The sequence below is a fragment of the Delphinapterus leucas genome, chromosome 12 (genome assembly GCF_059928025.1).
Source record: "Delphinapterus leucas isolate spDelLeu-1000000601 "Yukka" chromosome 12, BTC_Dleu_Yukka2, whole genome shotgun sequence".
NCBI lineage: Eukaryota > Metazoa > Chordata > Mammalia > Artiodactyla > Monodontidae > Delphinapterus > Delphinapterus leucas.
The window spans coordinates 52,803,716-52,824,840 of record NC_143140.1 but is presented as its reverse complement, the minus strand read 5'-3'; the positions used below and the strand labels follow the sequence as shown (position 1 = coordinate 52,824,840).

Sequence of the window (21,125 nt, the reverse complement as noted above, 5' to 3'; positions counted from 1 at the left end):
TGTTTTTAAGCATAACAGAAAACACCTGACAAACAACAACTATAATATCACTGTATTCTAAAATAGGGATTCATGTTTTAGAAAACATAACAGATAAAAACTTCTCATTTTTCTAAATGTGATTTTAGAAAGAAATTTTCCATGAAAATCACTGATACAGAGAGATATATACATATGACTAAATATTAATATAACTCACATAACCCAAATAAAATAAAAATTTCCACTCATTATAAAATCTAAACATTATAGAATATTTTTAACACATGAGAAAATCTACAATGTTATAGCCTGTGAGGTACCAGAATGTGTAACTTCATGTACCATGGCATCAGTGGAGCTAAGAGACCTGAAGCCTTAAAACCTCAAAGCCTTAAAACCTCAAAAGCTGGTTACTGTAGAATTCTGTGCACATTTCCTTGAGTTTCAGTATAAAAGAGGAGCAAGTCTCTATTATTAAGGAGGTTCCTAATCCAAAATTCAAATCATTTTTACTAAGTTTTTTTTAAACCAGAAAGCAAGTAAACAATTATACAATGTTATAACCCTGTGCTTCCTTGGAAACATTAACCAGTGTCCTTCTATCTAAACAAAGACCAACTACTATATATTATTAAATTATATAAAGTCCAATTTAAAGACTGGTGCATTTGTATATAACCACTATAAAATGAGAAACTGACTCCATCTCATAATAACTTCTATAAGCCAGAACTACTGCTCAACAGAAACTTTCACAAGCATACAAATTAATTCTGATTCAAAAATAAACCATTATCTAGTCCTATCAGAAACATTATCATTGTGATTTTTAAAGACAATATATGCAAAAAGGAAAGTGATTCTGCCATAAAACCAGTTTCTGTTCATAGGTCCTAAACTCTAGGTATAAACTGATATAACCAGAGATCTATTTAATCCTGATACATAGGACAAGGAAAAAGTCTATATGCATTAAACTATGCCCAGAATGATGAATTTAAAAATTTCACCTCATTTTTCTGGTTTTATACTATTTACAATGCTTAAAAGGACACATGGAATTTCCTTAAATTTCTTTTATTTATTTTTAAAAATTCTGCTAATGAAACCAAGAAATATTCTTCCCATACGCAGGTTTGGTATTTTCTTTTTCTAGACTATCGCACCCCCTGCTGCTGAACAGGTTTATGGTTGGTGGGGTCGGGGAGGGAGAAGGGATGGTCGCTATTTAATTTTCCAAAAATATTTTGACCAAATTCTCTATGTTTTTCCTCCTCAGTCACCTCTGAAACCACAAAGAGGAAACTAAGTAAAATCCCAACTCAAAAGACATATATAATTAAGTCCTCTGATTTATAGCTAAATACACTGCACAGTTTCTAAAAAATGAGTCCCCACTCACCTTTGTTAAAGAGTCCACCACTCTGGCACACAGAAGAGCTCCAGGCAGGTCAAAGTAGTTATCATAAAAATAATATTTTCCTAAAAAGAACAAAAATTTAAACTGGGAACAAATTGATGCCTCGTTTATGTGACATACACAGAAACTTGTCTGAAGAGAGACTAGATTTTGGTTTCGCTACTTAAAGCGGCTTTTATTTCAATTCAGAATCACTCCACTACAGCCTATCATCACCTGTTAAAGAAGGCTTCAGCTACAAGGCTACTACAAGAAAGTTAAAAAAGGATATCCAGGGCTTCCCTGGTGGCACAGTGGTTGAGAGTCCGCCTGCCAATGCAGGGGACGCGGGTTCGTGCCCCGGTCCGGGAAGATCCCACATGCCGCGGAGCCGCTGGGCCCGTGAGCCATGGCTGCTGAGCCTGCGCGTCTGGAGCCTGTGCTCCGCAGCGGGAGAGGCCACGGCAGTGAGAGGCCGCGTACCGCAAAAAAAAAACAAAAAAAAAAAAAAAAAAAAGGATATCCATAGTTAAGCACTTTATTAAAAAATATTTATTTTTTAAAATGTGAAAATTAGACCATATCCCAAATATGAAACAGATTATGAAAAAGTCACAATTTAAATTATCAATGTCACTGAATTTCAAAACCATCAACCTGACACTGGAATACCATGAAGTGCTCCACACAATAGTGCCTTTGCAAATCTGTGCTCTGGTTCCCTAGAGCCCCGCATTCAATCTTCATACAATTTCAGACAAACTTCAGTACAATGTTAAGAACAGCCAGGGTGAAGAGAAGAATAAAAAAATCAGATCACGTGAGGACACAGTGTGCTTATCTTAGAGAAACTCGGAAGCACAGGCCTGGCACACTCTAGGGTCTCTGGGAGGAGAGGGATTTGATTAATCCTGTTCGGCCCTAGGGTAGAATTACACTTGAGCCCTTCCTTGGCACCGATGTCATTTTTGACTCTGCTGTGCCCGGGCAGACGCTTTTGAGGACCCATGTCACATCCCCTTGGTCCGCGGCTGATCCCAGCCACAGCTGTGCTAAACAGCAGCGTCCTACCTCAAGCTCACCTGTGCCATTCCCTTTCTCTGAGAGCCTCTGGAGCCCACATGGCAAGCCTCAGTCAACAGGGTCAGGAGCCAGTGAACGAATGCCCCAGCCTCCTGTCCCTTGGACTGACAGCTCTGAGAGGTGTTCTCTGCACTTCTCCTCAGGAGTCCCGGTGGAATCCAGCTCCTGCTGTTCTTTCCTTCCACGTCACACCCTCACAGCTATCTCACTCCCTATCTCACTCCCGCATACTGCGATCGGGAGCAACCGCTCTGCTCTGAGGGGGAACATAACCTCAGAGTCCTCTAGAGAACCCTCGGTACAAGGAGGAATCCAACAGAACCAATACATGGAGTCAGATTTCAGTTTAATGTTAAGAAAGTACTTTTCAAATGGTCATAATTACTCTTGTGCAGAGTATTGGTAACTGCCTGATTCTGAGTCCCCACTCCTCCCATTTGTAAGTTGTGTATGAGGTTATGCAACACAGCTGCCTTGTTCCTTAGTGTCCACTAAGCACAATGTCCAGCATATTGCAGGCACTCAATAAATGTTTGTTGAATGAATGAATGATCTAAAAATAGAGCGGATTACTGTCAACCCTTGAGCAACATGGGTTTGAACTGCATGAGTCCACTTATACATGTATTTTTTTCAATAGTAAATACTATAGCAGTGCATGATCTGTGATCTGCAGTTGGCTGAATCCACAGACGTAGAACCTCAGATGGGGAGGAACCCCAGGTAGGGAGGGCGACCATAAAGTTATACTCAGATTTTTGACTTCACGAGCGTAAGTGTCCCTAACCCCTGAGTTGTTCAAGAGTCAACTATATTTTGGAATGAAGAAGTGTCACGGGTGAATTAGGAGAAAACTCTCTGCAAGGGCCAGATGTCTAGCCCTTTAAATGCTACTTAATGCCCCTCACGTCTTCATGTCAAATTATTAAGGATATATAAGGAATAAAGTCAAAGTTCTGTTAATTCACAAAATGGTTGCATAGGTTTGTATGTCCTTTCCCTCAGTTAAGAATATTTTGGTTAGCACAGTCTTCCTGTTTTTTACTCTCTCACAGCTGAAATTGTTGTGGGAACATCTCAGACTCATTTTCATTCCCAAGAAAGGTTAAGATGTCTTTGTCAGCGTGAGGAAAAGCGGGAATTTGGAGGAAAGGGAGAAGCTATTCCATGTACGCTTCTGCCCACACTGCTATGCTATGAGACCAAACACTCCAGTGCTGCAGGGACCAGGACAGTGGGCACAGGTTCCCAAGGCTCACTAACCTGCACTGTATCTAACCTCTTGGCCTGTGACACCAGAGTGACCTGCCTGAACGAGACAGCCAGCTGTCTTGGGCACTGTGGGAGCAGGAGGTGTGTCATCGTTGTACCCTTGCTTTTCCCCTCCCCTTTTTCTCCTTTTGTGGGCATTAATAGATGAAATTCAGTTTATGAGTTGAAATACGGATTATGAGCCTTGGTTGAGGATCTAATCAAATAGCTCAGGGGTTGGACGAGAAGGACTCATTGACTTCCACCCTCAAGGCAAGGGGCTGATGTCACTCGACTATCAAAAATGGGCTAGATGACCACCGCGTGGACATAACAGGGTTTGTGCAGCTGTGACATGTTAACAGTGCCAGGCTGCTCTCGATGTCTCTCCCAACATCAAACTCACAGACTGTGCTCGTGAAAGCTTTGGCCCTCCACCTCCTTAGAGGGCAGACAGCTCACTGGGAATGAGGTGATTACTGAATTTAGTTCAAGAGAACAAGCCTCTGAATCAAGATCGAGTCCTATAATCATTAAGCTTTACACACAGAAAAACTGTCCCACCAAAACCCACTGCCAACACCTCAGCCTTGCAAACCTGTGTACTCTTAGTGATGAAGGAACAAAGGCATATGAATGACTGAGGGGAAGAGAACAATTCATGATAGTGTAAGTTCCCACTTCTCCTGCAGACAAGTGATATCATCTCCATTTAAAGATAAGGAAAGGGATGCTAAGAGTGGCTTAGTAATTGACCACATCACTTTATCCAGCAAGTAACTGAGTTACTATCAACCAGGACTGTCTGGCTCCAAGCGCCTTGTGATTTCCACTAGACCAAGCTGTTTCTGCATAATCTACCAGTATGGGAAGAAAAAGATCAAAAGGACTTGCTCTCTGGAAATTGGCTGGTAAGAAAAACCATACTCATGCCAAGGCAACCACGTGAGAAGCGCTTATCAAATAACTTGTCAATAAAATGTCTGTGTCCATCAATGCTTTAAATTCCCTAAGTGTACTGGTAGGGATTTGTACTTTACAACTCTCTACTTAACTCTGAACACGAATATACTCATTGTAGAAAGAAGTAGCCCATAAAGAATCAATTGGAGTTCCTGAAAATAAAGGCCTTATTTGGCAATATTTTAAACCCACATATTCGTAGAGCAACTGTATTTCTAAAAACTTACCCTGGATATATTTACAAAAGTGCAAATTATACATGTATGAAAACGTCACTGCAGGCTTGTTTGTAATGGTTAAAAACCGCTCACAACATAAATGTCCAATGTGAGGACACTGATGAAATACATCATGATGTAGGCCCTGGATGGCAGAGCATGCCTGCATCGAAAAGAATGAAGTACATCTGTCTTTGTGCTATTGTGACGGAATCTCCAAGATGTAGATGAAAAAAAGCAAAGTACAGAAAAAGTATGATCCTTTTTGTATACTTAAAAAAATAAGCTTCGGGGAAAGGGGATTGTGGGGGACACAGGTTGGAAATAATTACTCTTCATTTTACTTCTTTCTATAATATTTACATTTCCTGATCATATGCTCCCATTATTTTTTTTTAGTATAAACAAAGTTTAAGTGGAATCACAGGCCATTTTTTCCTTCTTTTATGTCTCTACATTAAGAAAAAATGTGTTACATTTCAAAGGCATTAGCTTTCTCTTACTATTTTGCAGAAACAGTAGGCTTCTATTATGTGTCACAGCCCCATCACTGGGCACCTGGAGTGGAAACACTTCCTAACCAGCCCAGTTAGGAGTAAATAAACTCCAAGACCATACACAGAGCAGCGCTCCTGTGAAAATTACGCACCACAAGGAAGTTTTGATCCTGCGTAAATTACGCACCACAAGGAAGCTTTGGATTCTAGGAGGCAGTGCTCTCTAGTGGGCAGAGCAGTGGGTAAACAGGCGTGACGTGTTGGGTGAATGCTTTCTTTTGTAGCTGGGAAATACTTTACTTCTTTAAAATACTCCTGATTTCTGAATGGATGTCAGAATAAAACACTTAGCTGGGTGCCTACCTTTTCTGGGAGAAGGGAAGAGTTTATAGTTAACCCATGAACAATGTGGGGAGGGGAGGTTCGTGGCTCTGACCTCCACGCAGTCCAAAATCTGAGTATAATTTATAGTTAGCTCTCCTTACCCGCAATTCCACACCCACGGATTCCATGAACTGTGGATCGTGTAGCACTGCAGTATTTACTATGGAAAAAAAATCCACGTATAAGTGTATCTGAGCAATTCAAACCCGTGTTGTTCACGTGTATTTACAACTGCCTACATCTGGACAGACAACAGGCATTCCCTATCACTTGAGTAAAAAGGAAATCCATCCATTTAACTTCTAGCTATTCTGAGTTGAGATGTGTGAAAGCATTCTATACCTAACCCCAAGGTGAAACCTCAGTTTTTCCTATCAACTTATTTTATCAAGATAACACACATTTCCTGACATTTTCATCTCACTACAATAATAATAATAAAAAAAACCCCAAAAGATAGCAAATATAACAAACAAAAACACAACAGTAATAAGGAATAACTCCAACTGTTTTCCAGTTACTACATTTTCTAAATGAAAATAGGTGCATTTCAAAACTGTAGTGCAGGAGAAAATGGCAAAAAAAAATTAGAACAAATGAAAAACTAACAATCAGGACTTTTAATAAGGTCCATCTGTTTATAACAATGTTTTAATGATTCTTTACTAATTTATGCACATCTGTGTTTATAAATAATTTTTGAAAAATCTTTTCATGTTTACTCATGGTGAAGCTCTTTAAAGAGAGTTGGAAAAATGTGTAAAATCACTTGGAATAAAGGGGAAAAAAAAACAAAGGCAGAAGGTACTAGAAATGGCAGTAAAGAAAAGAATTCTAGAAAACAGGAGAGATGAGTAATGTGGGGAGAAGTGGGGGACAGAGAAACAAAAGTAAGGATTGTGCATGTAACAAATTGATAAAAATATAGAATAAGGAATGTATTATTCCTTGTTCTTTACTCCAGAACAAGTGCAACTAGAAAGGTGAATCAACAGAATATTAAATAAAACAGAACCAACTGCCAAAGAGAAAATCAGACACGTGGGAAAAAATACATCCTATTCCTATGAAACCATAGCAGGTCCTTTGTGGGTCCTGCCCAGCAGGGTGCAAGGAGGGTCTTCTTTGTGTCCTGACGTCCCAGGCTCAGGGTCCAAAACAACAGGGGAGGGAATGGCAGTGCTGCCCCACACATGACCCATACCTGACCGGCAGGCCATTCCCGAGTCTGGCGTGAAGTGCTTCCACTCCTTCCTGCCGTACTCCTCCGCCAGCACCTCTGGAGCCAGCATCTTTGTGCCGTGGCTTGCCCTGGTTTGGGGAGATGAGGCACATGACTCATCAGTGGTTCTCCTGAACACCCCCTCCTCCAGCCTTGTTATTGTTAATTCACCCTGATACTATGAAAGGATTTTTACAAAAAAGGTTTTCAACTGGATGACTTCCCCATTTACGGTCCTATACGGCATTTCTCTTGACAGCTCTTATTCTTCTCCATGTCACCCATCAACCAGCAAAGTGATCAGGGGCAGCTCACTCTGAGGTCAACGCTGTGGCAGTTGCCCTGGACCAATACTATAAACCACAATTTCTCTGGAAGAAATATGACGACTTCTTGCCTAAGAAGCTGTCAATTAGCTACGCAGATAAGATTAGCCTAACTGGAACAATGAGGAAACACTGCAGGGACTGGGTGGGAAGCTGGGCTGGCAGCAGGAGAGAAAGAGCAGCAGTCAGAGCACGAGCTGCGTCAGGCCCGCAGGAGCAGGGAGGTGCCTGGCACCCAGGGCCGGCGGCTGTGAGCACAGGGGACTCATGAAGATGAAGGTGGGGTAGTAACATGCCACTCAAGGACACCACAGAGCTAAAAACACAATGGGAAACAGCAAGACGAATGGGGCAAAACTTGGAACAGGAAGACAAGAAGGTAGCTATTTTTTGTACTCAAAATACTGCTTTTGCATCCGTTGGGCCTGGTTAAGAGAATCTTACCCTGTAGAGAAACAGTTGATATTTTATGTTGTTTACTTTGAGAAATTATAATGCTAGGGAGTATTATTAGTCTTCTCTTGGTGTTATATTGTGGTAGCAAAGCAAAATGAAGGAAAAGGAAATGAAATAAGAAGGGCAAATGGAGGAAAATCATAATCGGGATCCTATTTATAAACAAGTTAATATTTACATAAAAGCTACTATATGTAAGGGTGGAGGAACCTTGAGCAAGAAATACGATCAGAAAAGGAATCTACTATATTGTTTGAAAGCAGGCATCAAGGACATAACCTTGTAAATTCAAGAGAAGCTGCAGGTTGGCCAGAACTTGAATGGAGATGGTCAGACCTTGGGAAAAGGGTTTTGGGAGTGGGGACCAACAGACAGATGTGACAATAAAAGAAAGAAGCGAAACTGTGGAATGTTTTCTATTCTTTTAACCATGATTGAAGATAGCCAAGTACACTGTAAGAATCTGAAAGTGGCATTTAAGGTCATGGTCAAGGCTGCATTGTGTGTGTGTGGTGTACACACACAAATCAATACACACACTCTATCTCTAGTTGCCTGAGAAAAAACATGCAAATGAATTATAAAATAATCAGAAGTGGAACCACACCTGGCCTAGCTAGCTACACCTTAGGGGCCGGTCTGGGGTAGAGTGTGAGTCTGTACTGTGCAAAAAGAATGATGTACCCAAAGGGAGAGTGTGTACAAGGGGTAACCTGTGCTGAGCATCCTCTTCGTGAACTCTGACCACGTCAGCATAAATCATAAATCGTACAACTGCACAGCCACGTTAACTGCCTGTACTGTCAGTACTGGGGGAAAAATAGATGCTCACTCCATGGTACCCTCTGTAAGACTAAGAGCAGCGATGGCAGCTGCTTCTCAACTGCCTGCCCTACTCTTACTAATACTCAAAGTGTTGGACTCACCCTAGGAGGAGGGAAGGAAAGGGAGTCAGCACTAAGTTTGGGAGGGGGGGAGATACTTATGAAGGTTGGAACAATCTAGAAACACTTCCAGAAGGAGCTGAGACACAACATGGGTCCTGCATGATGGGGGCGAATCTGGATAAATGGGGGAAGAAAGAGAGGTGTGCCTAGACCACCAATCCCCACCCAACATCCATTCTCTCCTTCTTCCTTAATAAAGACAGCTTCAATTTTACTCCAGGTTAGCACAATATAATTCCCAGGCTCTGTGGTCAAAGAGATAAAGGAATTTATTAACATTCTACTGTATTTCCTGAAAATATTTCTGATGAGCTAAATTTAAAGAATTAGACCTTTCAATCTAATGCTTCCAGATTTATATTTAAATGGCTCAAATGATTCACATAAAGACATGCAGGCACATAGATAATCTGCCATCTGATTGACTAAAGTAATAATCTTCTTTAACCCATACCTTAACTATCAAATGCTATATGGTAATAAAATGTCCTGGAAAGAGTGAAGTTTTGACTTCACAACTAAATTTTATTACCTGAGCACGGTGCCATTATCTGCAAGTTTAATGAAGTTCCCGTCTTCCAGATCCAACGCCAAGCCCTTGCAACTGAAATAGAAAATTCTGATTACCAGTCAATTCACACAGTTACCTAACCCAAGAAATAAAAATTTATATTTTCAAAAAAATCACAATGCTAAAAAAGGACTCTCCCACCCAAGTGAATGCTATGTTAATCAAACAAGTAAGAATATCAATTCTAAAATTAAATATCATATCCTCAGAGACGCAAGAGGGAAGACATATGGGAACATATGTATATGTATAACTGATTCACTTTGTTATAAAGCAGAAACTAACACACCATTGTAAAGCAATTATACCCCAATAAAGATGTTAAAAATATATATATATCATCCTCAGAGCAAGTACATAAAGAAAACTGTTATGTGGGCAAACCAAGGACAGCATATTCAGTGTCTAAAATCTTTGAGCTTTTAAAAAGAGGAATAAAAAAACTCACAGAGAACAAAGAATAAACACCATTGTATGCCTCTGTTAAAATGTACAAATGCTTTCCATTAAATAAAACACACACACAAACACACATTTGTATTCTACAAGTTAAGATCTTGGCCAGAAGCTTTTCTGTACTCTTTAGAATCTGCCTCAATTTAGGTCGGGTTATAAGAACTAGCCCTCTGGACTGGGCATACTATTGAAAACCACTACAACAAAGTCAAATACTAAGTCTGGGGTTCTTCACTGTAAAACACTTAGGGATTTGGGAAGAAAAATGGGTACAGATTCATTATCATGAGTAATAAAAGCAAGAAGGTAAAACGGCCACCAAATACCAAGGGAATTAAAAAGAAAACGACAGGGTACTTTCGAAACATTATTTACTTTGGTCCACAGTATAATTTCCAGAGTCGGTGGTTTCATACAGTAAAATATTTCTGTTTCTTCGTTTGCTAAAAGGGGTAGATCAAAAAGGACTAACCAAACACTGGAAGAATGTATAACAGATGAACTCTGTTGTTCTAGAATTATTTCTGTACGTATTTTTCATGCGTTTCAGGACTACTGTTATTTTTCAACCGAACAATTTAAAGTGGTTTAATAGGACTTTTGTTTGTTTTATTGTTTAAATGAGGAAAAAGGACAAAGGAAGCCTTGGAAAGTTGAGACTCCTAAGCCAGGAAGGGAGTAAGCAGTCAGAGTCTCAGACATAGGGGTATCTACCCAATTACAGAAAAACAAATGTCCCAATTCAGACACTTATTCAAAACATGATGATTTCCTCTTTTCTTACAGTTCTGTATTTGAAGGGCAATAAAAGAAAATTTTTTAACAAAAGATGTACATTTTAGACAGCTCTTAATAACCTCTCAAACTCTTAATAACGACAGACTTAAACCATGTAAAAATACTCAAATTAGTCACATATGCTCTTAGCTTATTTTCATACTTAAACAAGTCTTAAAGTAGAAAGGACTTTAATTCATCAAACGTAAAACTTTTTAATACAGAAGGCATTTTGTCCTTTGACTCAACTTCACATTTCACTTTGTTTCCATAGAAGAGGAAGCATTAAAATTTTATCCACAATAATTAAAAATCAGAAGGAATGTGCTGACCTTAAAAAAGCTGCTTACCAGAAATCCCAGTCCTCTGGAGTCACAGTGAGCAATTCCTTGTCATACCCTTTCTCCTTGACCAGGAACTGAGCAAAGCTATTATAAATTAGCTGTTAATAAAAAGAAGGAAAAAAGACAGATTAAATGTAAAATTCACTATTCATTCTTAGCATCACGGACCTGAAAACCTAATGGAATCAGTCATGAGACAGGTGGGAGGGAATCTGTAGTATCTGTAATTGTGAAGCTCTGCAGGTTAACACTCCGTCCCAAGCAATTTACCCACTCCTGAGAGCCCCAGGGAGCTGCTGTGTCTTTTTTATTCCACCAAGGACAATTATTAATCTTACTCCCAAAGCCTAATGGGCTGGAGATCATTAAGACTTGACAAAGCTTTGTAAACTGATTTAACAGATCTCCAGAGGATAAACATAATGACCACTCTATCATCACATCCATCCTCCATCCACCCTTGCTAGAAAGGCCCCATGGCAGCTGATAATGCTAATTCATACACTGGGCCCCCCCAAAATGGAGGCCACCCCACTGGCCCAGCTCTGGTCACAAATCTAAACCTAAGACAGTGTGCGCTTACACAAAACCCCTGTCAAGGAGACCTAACATACACCAATCACAATCCTCCACGTCAGCTTTAGCTCGCTTACCTCACCCTAGAAAACAGGACCTAAAGTGCCTATCAGGGAATCCCTGACCTCTTAGCCAATCATGCCCTATTTCTGTGGTGCCTCTTCTAACACTCTATAAAACACGGTCTTGCCCAAAATCTCTGGGGGAGGCTACTCCACTGCTTGTGGGGCACTGCACTCTCCCAATCTGTGGATTATCTTCTCCAAAGGAAGGACATCAAACTCATTACTTACTACCTTATTTTAGTTTTGTCATCTGACACAGGGGAGTCTCAAAGAGAAACACACATAGGGACCAGGCAGGTAATCTAAAGAAGGAATCATGGTGCCTCCATCAGACAAAGTGAGTATCTTTTTTTCCCCACCATAAGAAAAGCTAAGGAAACAGGAAAAAGGAAGCCTCTGGAAGCAAGCACAAAGATAAATGCTCTGCTGATGGCTGACAGATCTTTTCATTCTCAACAACAACAAAATGACAGGTTTTCTGAGACTGAAGAGTGTCCAAGGAGACACACTGAGCAACCTGACCCTCCTTCTCCAGATGTTAACCCATGGCAGGTTTTGATAGCATTGGAATGGCACAAGGGGGAAGCGAGAATAGATACAGGAAGAGTTGTAGGAGGGCTTCCCTGGTGGCGCAGTGGTTGAGAGTCCGCCTGCCGATGCGGGGCACATGGGTTCGTGCCCCGGTCCGGGAAGATCCTACGTGCCGCGGAGCGGCTGGGCCCGTGAGCCATGGCCCCTGAGCCTGCGCGTCCGGAGCCTGTGCTCCGCAACGGGAGAGGCCACAACGGTGAGAGGCCCACATACCGCAAAAAAAAAAAAAAAAAGAGTTGTAGGAGAAGGCCTCCCTGAGGAGGTGATGTACACACTGACACCTGCAAGATGGAGCAGTTAGCTGGGCGAATCCAGTGGGGAGAGGGCAATCCAAGTCCAGGGGGGCACACAGCTGAAGTTGGGGATTGGGGTTAGTCACTCAGGTACAAAGTACTACGGACAACAAAAAATACACATCATGATCCTGCCTGCAAGGTACCAGTGCCCTGGGATTAAGAGATGTAAACCCATGTTAATGAAAATCCTCAGATGCTTAGAGCAGTGCATGGCATACAAGTAAATTCAATTTAAGTATTGCTATTATTATCAGTCGGGCGCTGGTTAAAAAAAAAAAAAGGTCCTGACTTGTAGCATTTGCTCATTTCCATGGTATAGTTACCCCCACCATGGCCAGTTTCAAGCTACCAATGGTTACTGCACACCATCAGACTTGCCTCTGGTCAAAGTATTTATTCAACCTTGGACAACTGGAGTGTCTCATCCCTTGGCAATACTGATTAACATATGGGCATGTGATTCCAATGAGGTCAGATTCCTTCCCAAGAGAAAGGGCCCTTTCTAGCAGGGATGCCACCAGGGGCGTCCAGAGCTGTGTTCCTTACCTCTCCAAGGAGATGGTTCTGTAATAGGAGAGAATGGGGTCAATGTGTAAAGAGGAGCAGAGAACAGAGGTGCTGAGAAAAGCAGGGAATCTGTGCCTTTGAAAGCCCGCTTCTTGGGGTTTCCCTGGTGGCACAGTGGCTGAGAGTCCGCCTGCCGATGCAGGGGACACGGGTTCGTGCCCCGGTCCGGGAAGATCCCACATGCCGCGGAGCGGCTGGGCCCGTGAGCCATGGCCGCTGAGCCTGTGCGTCCGCAGCCTGTGCTCCGCAGTGGGAGAGGCCACAACAGTGAGAGGCCCGCATACTGAAAAAAAAAAAAAAGTCCCTCTTCTAGTCCCAAGGCCTTGGTCCTTGAAGCTCTTCCTCAAAATATGTTGAGTCACCACAGAAGCCTTCATGGCACAGGGCCTCCACCACCCACCCCCTTGCTCTCCCAGCCTTAACTGCCACTTACTTTCTCAACAGTCTCACCTGACTAATAACCACACACAATCCACAGCGGGTGCAAACTGGTGCCCTGTGGGTCCTACGCAGACCACAAATTATATTTGGTTCCCACTTAAGGCTGCCAGATAAAATATGAAACACCCAGCTCAATTTGATTTTCGGCTAAACAACAGATAATTTTATAGTATGAGCTTATCCCATGAAATATCTGGAACACCCATATACTAAAAATGTTTTTTTTATGTGAAATTCAAATTGAACCGGTGTCCTGTATTTTTCTTTGCTACATCTGGCAACCCTATAATCCTGCTGTGTTCGAAAATGAGCTAGCGTTTAAAAATTGAAAGACTTCTCATACAAGCTTAGATTTCTAATTTGTCTTGAGAGAATTAGATCTGACAAGACTGAGCCTTTACCTATGCCCACGGCAAATGCTGGCAGGAGTTGAGCACAGCTGCGCTTGAGGAGGGGCGTGCGCGCACTCTCCCAGCCGCACATTTAAGTTAACTGCCTGGGTCCAAACACTCCTGAGTCAGCAACTCCAGGACAGCACAGGTGTCATCATTTCTACGATGCTTTTCCTGAGGCCCCCGGTGAGGCGACGCACCCAGTTTCACGTTTGCACGACACTCTGCACTTAACTAAATGCCTATGAGACTGATATGAGAGGCACGCGCAGTGATCCATGATGCAGCGCCACTGCCATCTCCGGCATCTTCTCCTGCAACGCCCCACCTTCTGCTTAACACCCAGCAGATCCAGGCGCTGTTTCTCACCTTTAGGTCCTTGCACTGGCCATACTTCCTCTGCCAGAAATGCTCCTCTCTGCCTCCTCACCTGCCACTTGTAACTCCTGTGCTGGGACCCAAGCATCACTCACTCCAAGGACTCTCCTCTGAGATTTGCAGCACACATAAAGCCTGGTGGGAGGTAGCAGAGACCTGCCAGCTGGACCACCTTGCTGGGTGACCCTGGATAAGCTACTCATCCTTTCTGTGACTCAGTGTCCTCATCTCTAAATGATGATAATAACATCTAACTCACATGGTTGTAAGGGTCAAACCAGTTTATATAGCAGAATGCTTATTAGAATACTGGCTGTTAGTGCTATTTTCAGTTACTAAAATACCTATTATTTATGCAATTGTTCCACAATTATTTATTGAATCCCGTAAGTGCACACAGTCAGCTTGGCACACAGAACACACAATAAACTGTCACAGATACTGATGTCAAGGGGCCATGGCTCTAGGATCTAGGGAAAGATTCCAGCAAGTAAACAGGAAAATTTAATGCAGTGTGTAAGTACTGTGAGAAATTAAGGTTTTTATGGAAAACTGCAGATGGGATAGGGACAGAAAGGTAAACTTTAGGGGGCCAGGCTACTTAAGATGAGACCTGCCAGCTGAGGAGTTTGTGTGATGAAGGGAAGAGGGCCCCAGGCACAGGTAACAGTCAGTCAGCAGCAAGGACCAGGCAATGCTGCCCTCAGCACAGGGGACCAGAACTAACCTTTCAACACCTTTACCCATTACAAGGCCACCTGAAGACCTGTGTTATCTCTGTATCCCTAACTCTATTATGGTGCTCAGCACATTGCTGGTACTTAATAAAAGATTTCTGAACCAAACAGGATATAAAACGCACTAGGTTAATGTTTTCAACCTTTAAATATCACTTATATTCGAGGTTTATAGCAAAGAACTCTTGTCTTTTAACGATCCTGTATTCTGAAATTTTATGCTCACTCATGCACAAAATTGGCTCTAATGACAATGGTTTTAACAATATTTCCTTCAGATGAAGGTGACTAGGGAGGAAATGCAAGAAAATGTTAATCAGGAGAAGATGTGAAAGGCAAAGGGAAGGAAAATATGAGTCAAAGACCTAGAGGAACCAGTGGCCAAGGATCAAGAAGTAAAGTCTCCTCAACTCTCTGCATGACTAAGGAAGCACCTGTACAGCAGGAAAGCAGGAAAGTATAACAGAAGGAACAGTACACTTCTTTTTTTCCACCATCTGTACATAGAGAACATGAGTAATTCACTGTTTTGACCTTTGAGGGGTACCTGAACTGCTGATTGGAGCACTGACCTCACCATACTGAGGAGCAGCCCTGGCTGATGCCTGCACCAGCGGCCAGGAGCTCTATTCATAAGTGGTCAGGCTGGGGAATGATATGGGTGGTGACTATAAAAGCAAACACTTGTATGTGTCCAACACAGCTCTAAGCATTATACATCCTTTACCCTTTTAATCCTTTCAACAACCTTTCCAGGCAAATCCAATTATTAGCCCCATTTTACAGATAGGGAAACTGAGAATAGACACGGGTTAAGGAACTTGCCCGAGGTCATAGAGCTAGGAACAGAGGAGCTGGTGCCCTCTGTCTGCAGTCTGGCTGCAGAGTCCTCGCTTTGACTACCATAACCAGCTTATTTCGCTTGGATACTTACATATTTGACTAAAAAAAAAAAAAAGTTAATTTTTCAAAATTAGTTTCCTTGTGAAACCAAAAGAATGGGGGAGGGAGAACAATTCACTTCAGGGTACAGGTGTGGAATCATACACACCCCACTTCCCCCTCCCTCCTTAAGTGCAGTGATGACCCAGGCTGTTGTCAGGATTAGACCTTACTCAAGGTGCATGGAGCACGCAACAGGTGAGCAAAATTTATTTCCTTCTCTTGGCAAAAGGCAAAATTAGGGCTAACATGTTAATGACTTTTCGGTTAGTCTTCCAATATACCACACAATTTCTCCCGGACTGCAGTGTTTAAAAATTGACAGGCGGTCTCATGGACGTGCAAAAGAAAAACGCAGCCAAAGAAAATACAAGTCGTTAACCAGGTGGCTGTATCGGCGCTCTGCTGGTGGCCAGAACGATTTGCTGAGAAGTTCCAAGGCTGGGGATATGCAATGGACACCCCGAGTTCCCCTAGCCCCACCCTTCCTCTGACCCAGGAACCGTTTCCCTAGCCCAGTCTTGCACGACTTGTTCCTCCTTCGCCCCTTTTCTTCCCTACCCATCTCTCAAACTTGGCTAAGGGCTGGGCTAAATAAGCCGGTACCCACAGCACGGGCGGGGATGGGGGAATGCACACTTCCTTCCGCCCCGCCTCGCCGTGGGAGGCCGAGTTCTGCGCAAAGGCGCGGCGGCTGCAGGGCCCCGGCGACGCTCGCCGCCGCCTAAGCCGGGAGGAAACTCGAGCCCCAGCCGCCATGAAGACTGCACGCCGTGCGCCCCGGCAGCCCGCGCCACTCACCCGGGCGCTCTCAGGCAGGTTGTAGCGACACAGAGTGTGGTCCAGGTCGAAGCCGACCACGTCGCAGGCGGCCAGGGAGAAGTGCTGAGCCATAGCTGCGCGCGAAGCACCGGAGAGCTCCTAGACGCCGAGAGGCGAAGAAGAGCGCACAGGCAGGACGTTGCGGGACTACCAGGCAGGACGCGGCGGGGCGGGGCGGGGCTGCGGCCGCCCCCTGAACGCCGCACCGCTGCCCCTCGCGCTTCCCGCGCCCGCCAGCCCCGCCCCCGGCCGCGCTTCTGCCCGCCCCTCGCGGCCGGACTTCCCCGCGCCCCGACTGGCCGGTTCGCTGCCTGGCTTTCCGCTGACACTCCCAGGCCGGCTCCTGCCTCACTGTCACCACCCTGACCCCCGCCCCGAAGTCCCGAAGGCGGGATGTGACCAGGAGCGGAGCCGCTGCTGCAGGAATTGGAGGCGGCACTAAGCCCCTGTTGGCGCATCGCCTTCGCCGCAGAATTAACCGGGCCTCCCCTTGGTTTTCAAGGCGCCAGGGAAACCAAGAGAATGTCAAGGTACACCTGACCCTTTACTCTTGTGTGCGAAATAATATAAGATTATGGAGAAAATTTTATCCACTAATATTCCCCTGACCCAATTAGCCTATAATTTGGAAGATTTTTTTTGCCCATGAGATCTCTAACTATGGATTCAATCAAAAACTTTATATTCTTTAGTAAATTCCTAAGTGTATTTGTAAGTAGAATGGGAGACCTTTCAACATTTCACCCCCTGAAGGGCGTTAGAAAATAAATTTATTAGAAATCGTGAAGGACCATTTTGCAAAATGACAATGATTAAGGAAACCAATATTGGTTGTTATTTGATTATCCTATTTTTTATTGTAATGCATTTTTTCTATGAAAGGATATTAGAAACTTCATAGAACATACTACAGAAGAGAGAACTTTATGCAAACAGAAAGGTTTAAAGTTTATAGAACACAATAATTTGAATGACAGTATTTTCAATTCTCTCAAGGACTGTTTATAGCTAGTATCATTTTAGATGGATGAAGGGCTAGGACTTTGAGACCTTTAAAATAATTTAAAAGAGAAAATACAAATTATTTAAAAGAGAAAATACAAGTCATTTACAAAAGAAAATACAAACATTGACGTTAAAAAGAGAAGATATAAATGTATTATCTTTGTACTGCTTCTGTTTTAAATTTAAAGGAACACTTTACCCAATAGAAAAAAATCAGTAGTCATGACATAATGAAAATATAATTGGTTGAGAATTCCATTTAACCCTTACAAATACTAACACTTGTGGGGCTAATAGACCAACCAAGGAATTGATTTAGTACAGTAAATAGTTCAATCTAGTAGGACACTTATTATACGTAGTGGATCCATTTGAATAAATTGATAACTTGTTCCGTTATGACTTGTAAAAGCCCCAAACAAATCTCTCTGGAAGAGGACAGGAAAGAATCCTCAAGAAGATTGAGTGGGGACTTCCCTGCTGGCCCAGTGGTTAAGAATCCACCTGCCAACACAGGGGACACGGGTTCGATCCCTAGTCCGGGAAGATCCCATATGCCACGGAGCAGCTAAGCCCGCGCATCACAACTACTGAAGCCCGGGCGCCACAACTACTGAAGCCCCGGTGCCCTAGAGCCCATGCTCCACAACAAAAGAAGCCACCACAATGAGAAGCCCCCTCACTGCGACGAAAAGTAGCCCCTGCTCGCCACAACTAGAGAAAGCCCATGCACAGCAACGAAGACCCAACGGAACCAAAAAAAAAATTTTTTTATTAAAAAAAATAAGATTGAGCTGTTCACTGATTAGAGCCCAACACCATGTCTTTAATGTCTGTGAATCAAAAAAGACAAAAGCTGGATTGTATCATAGCTTGTACCTATTTCCCTTTTGTGAGTCTATTGGCCATAGAACTGACCTTAGCATTCCTCTTTGGCCCCTGCAGTAGAGTGCCTGCCAAGGTCAAACTTTCAGGTAGACTACACATTGAAGGCCATAAGTCTCCTTGGAGGATATCTTGTTTTATTGTGGGATTAGGCACTTTAGGGACTTCCCTTAGTAATGTAAATGTACAAGTGCACTCATTGTTAGAAGGAAGAGTATGAAAGGATTTTTTTTCATGGCATAAGTGTCCCTTGGACTGGAGAGTTGGCCCTTAGACCTGAACATGCTTAACAACAGTTGTATCTCTGCTGAGAAACAACTGTTATACATCTTATATTCCTCACGGTCTTGTGCTAGACAGCCTACAACATTTACACTTTGTAGGAGGGTTTAGAAAATTATCGGATCCCATCATCCTGAAAGATCTGCCACTCCTCCTGGAGCTCCACTCACATTTCTTGGCCACTAACCTCAAAGCTCAGTCTAATTCCTCTAAGAACACGTGGGATGGTTTCCCTCTTTCCCTTCACTCCTTACATAACCCTGAACTTAAATACAGACATTAGCTTTGTTTCACAGGCTTATTTTCAAATGAAGATATTTTCTTTTTTTCTGTACATTAAATTTTTATCAAATGTAGTGGTATATCACCTCTTCTATTGTCAACCAAAAGTTCAATGTTCTACTCAGATTCCAATTAATTTCTGTTTCTTTGAGTGATATATAAAATATGCCAGTGTTAGGGACTGAATTGTGTCCCCCAAAGTTCATACGTTGAAGCCCTAAGCCCCAATGTGACTACATTTGGGTATATGGACTTAAGGAGGTAAGTATGGTTAAATAAGGTCATGATAGTGGGGACCTATCAGTATGGCTGGTGTGATTATAAGAAGAGGAAAAGACACAAGGGATGCACATACACAAAAGAAAGGCCACGTGAGGACATGAAGAAGGTTCAGCCTGCAAGCAAGAGAGGTTTCATGGCAAACCAGCCCTACCTACACCTTGATCTTTTTTTTTTCCCCACATCTCTATTGGAGTATAAATGCTCCACAACACGGCGTCAGTTTCTACTGCACAACAAAGTGAATCAGCCACACGCATACATACATCCCCACATCCCCTCCCCCCCCGACACCCCCACCCTACCCACCCCATCCCTCCGGGTCCTCACAAAGCACCGAGCTGAGCCCCCTGGCATCACGCAGCAGCCTCCCACCCTACACCCAGTACTGCACATTCGTCAATGCTACCCTCTCACTTCCTCCCAGCTTCCCTCCCCTACCCCCTCCCCTACCCCACCCCCCTCAAGTCCGTTCTCTACGTCTGCGTCTTTATTCCTGCCCTGCAACTAGGTTCATCAGTACCCCTTTTTAAAATTCCATATATATGTGTTAGCATATGGTATTTGTTTTGGGGGGTTTTTTTTCTTTTATTTATTTTCCCAGAATTTAATTAGGCTTATTTTTTGTTGCAACAGCTTTCAAATTCTTTTTTTATTCTTTTTTTAATGGAAGTGTAGCAGATGTACAATCATATAAGTTACAGGTGAACAATAGTGATTCACAATTTTTAAAGGTTATACTCCATTTATAGTTATTATAAAATATTGTTTATATTCCCCGTGTTGTACAATACAACCATGGAGCTTATTTTATACCTAAGTTGATTTGCATTTTTTTAAACATCTTTATTGGTGTATAATTGCTTTACAATGTTGTGTTAGTTTCTGCTGTATAACAAAGTGAATCAGCTATATGTATACATATAACCCCATATCCCCTCCCTCTTGCATCTCCCCACCACCCTCCCTATCCCACCCCTCTAGGTGGTCACAGAGCACCAAGCTGATTTCCCTGTGCTGTGCAGCTGCTTCCCACTAGCTACTTTACATTTGGTAGTGTATATATGTCAATGCCACTCTCTCACTTCGTCCCAGCTTACCCTTCCCCCTCCCCATGTCCTCAAGTCCACTCTCTATATCTGCCTCTTTATTCCTGTCCTGCCCCTAGGTTCTTCAGAACCTTTTTTTTTTTTTAGATTCCATATATATGTGTTAGGATATGTTATTTGTTTTACTCTTTCTGACTTATTTCACTCTGTATGACAGACTCTAGGTCCATCCACCTCACTACAAATAACTCAATTTCGTTTCTTTTTATGGCTGAGTAATATTCCATTGTATATATGTGCTACATCTTCTTTATCCATTCATCTGTCGATGGACACATAGGTTGCTTCCATGTCCTGGCTATTGTAAATAGAGCTGCAATGAACATCATGGTACATGACTCTTTTTGAATTATGGTTTTCTCAGGGTATATGCCCAGTAGTGGGATTGCTGGGTCATATGGTAGTACTATTTTTAGTTTTTTAAGGAACCTCCATACTGTTCTCCATAGGGGCTGTATCAATTTACATTCCCACCAGCAGTGCAGGAGGGTTCCCTTTTCTCCACACCCTCTCCAGCGTTTACTGTTTGTAGATTTTTTGATGATGGCCATTCTGACCGCTGCACCTTGATCTTGGTCTTTCAGCTTTCAGAACTGTGAG

At 42.7% G+C, this 21,125-nt stretch overlaps 2 protein-coding genes across 5 annotated transcripts in view; one reads left to right on the top strand and one right to left on the bottom strand.

The window, feature by feature from the left end:
* Positions 1-16,869, bottom strand: part of NT5DC1 (5'-nucleotidase domain containing 1) — a 120,598-nt gene extending 103,729 nt beyond the window's left edge. For all 4 annotated transcript variants that reach the window (XR_016395169.1, XM_022554814.3, XM_022554832.3 and 1 more), the window contains exons 1-5: positions 16,663-16,869; positions 10,883-10,974; positions 9,261-9,332; positions 6,982-7,088; positions 1,385-1,464 (exon numbers count right to left, since the gene is read on the bottom strand). Coding sequence is in view for 3 of the 4 variants with exons in the window: in XM_022554814.3 (XP_022410522.1) it covers positions 1,385-1,464; positions 6,982-7,088; positions 9,261-9,332; positions 10,883-10,974; positions 16,663-16,755 (444 nt within the window). In the remaining variant the exon portion in view is untranslated. The remainder of the gene's footprint in view (positions 1-1,384; positions 1,465-6,981; positions 7,089-9,260; positions 9,333-10,882; positions 10,975-16,662) is intronic.
* FRK (fyn related Src family tyrosine kinase) overlaps positions 16,397-21,125 on the top strand; it is a 118,267-nt gene continuing 113,538 nt past the window's right edge. Inside the window, exon 1 of the mRNA XM_089921954.1 lies at positions 16,397-17,213. The gene's annotated coding sequence lies outside the window, so the exon portion shown is untranslated. The remainder of the gene's footprint in view (positions 17,214-21,125) is intronic.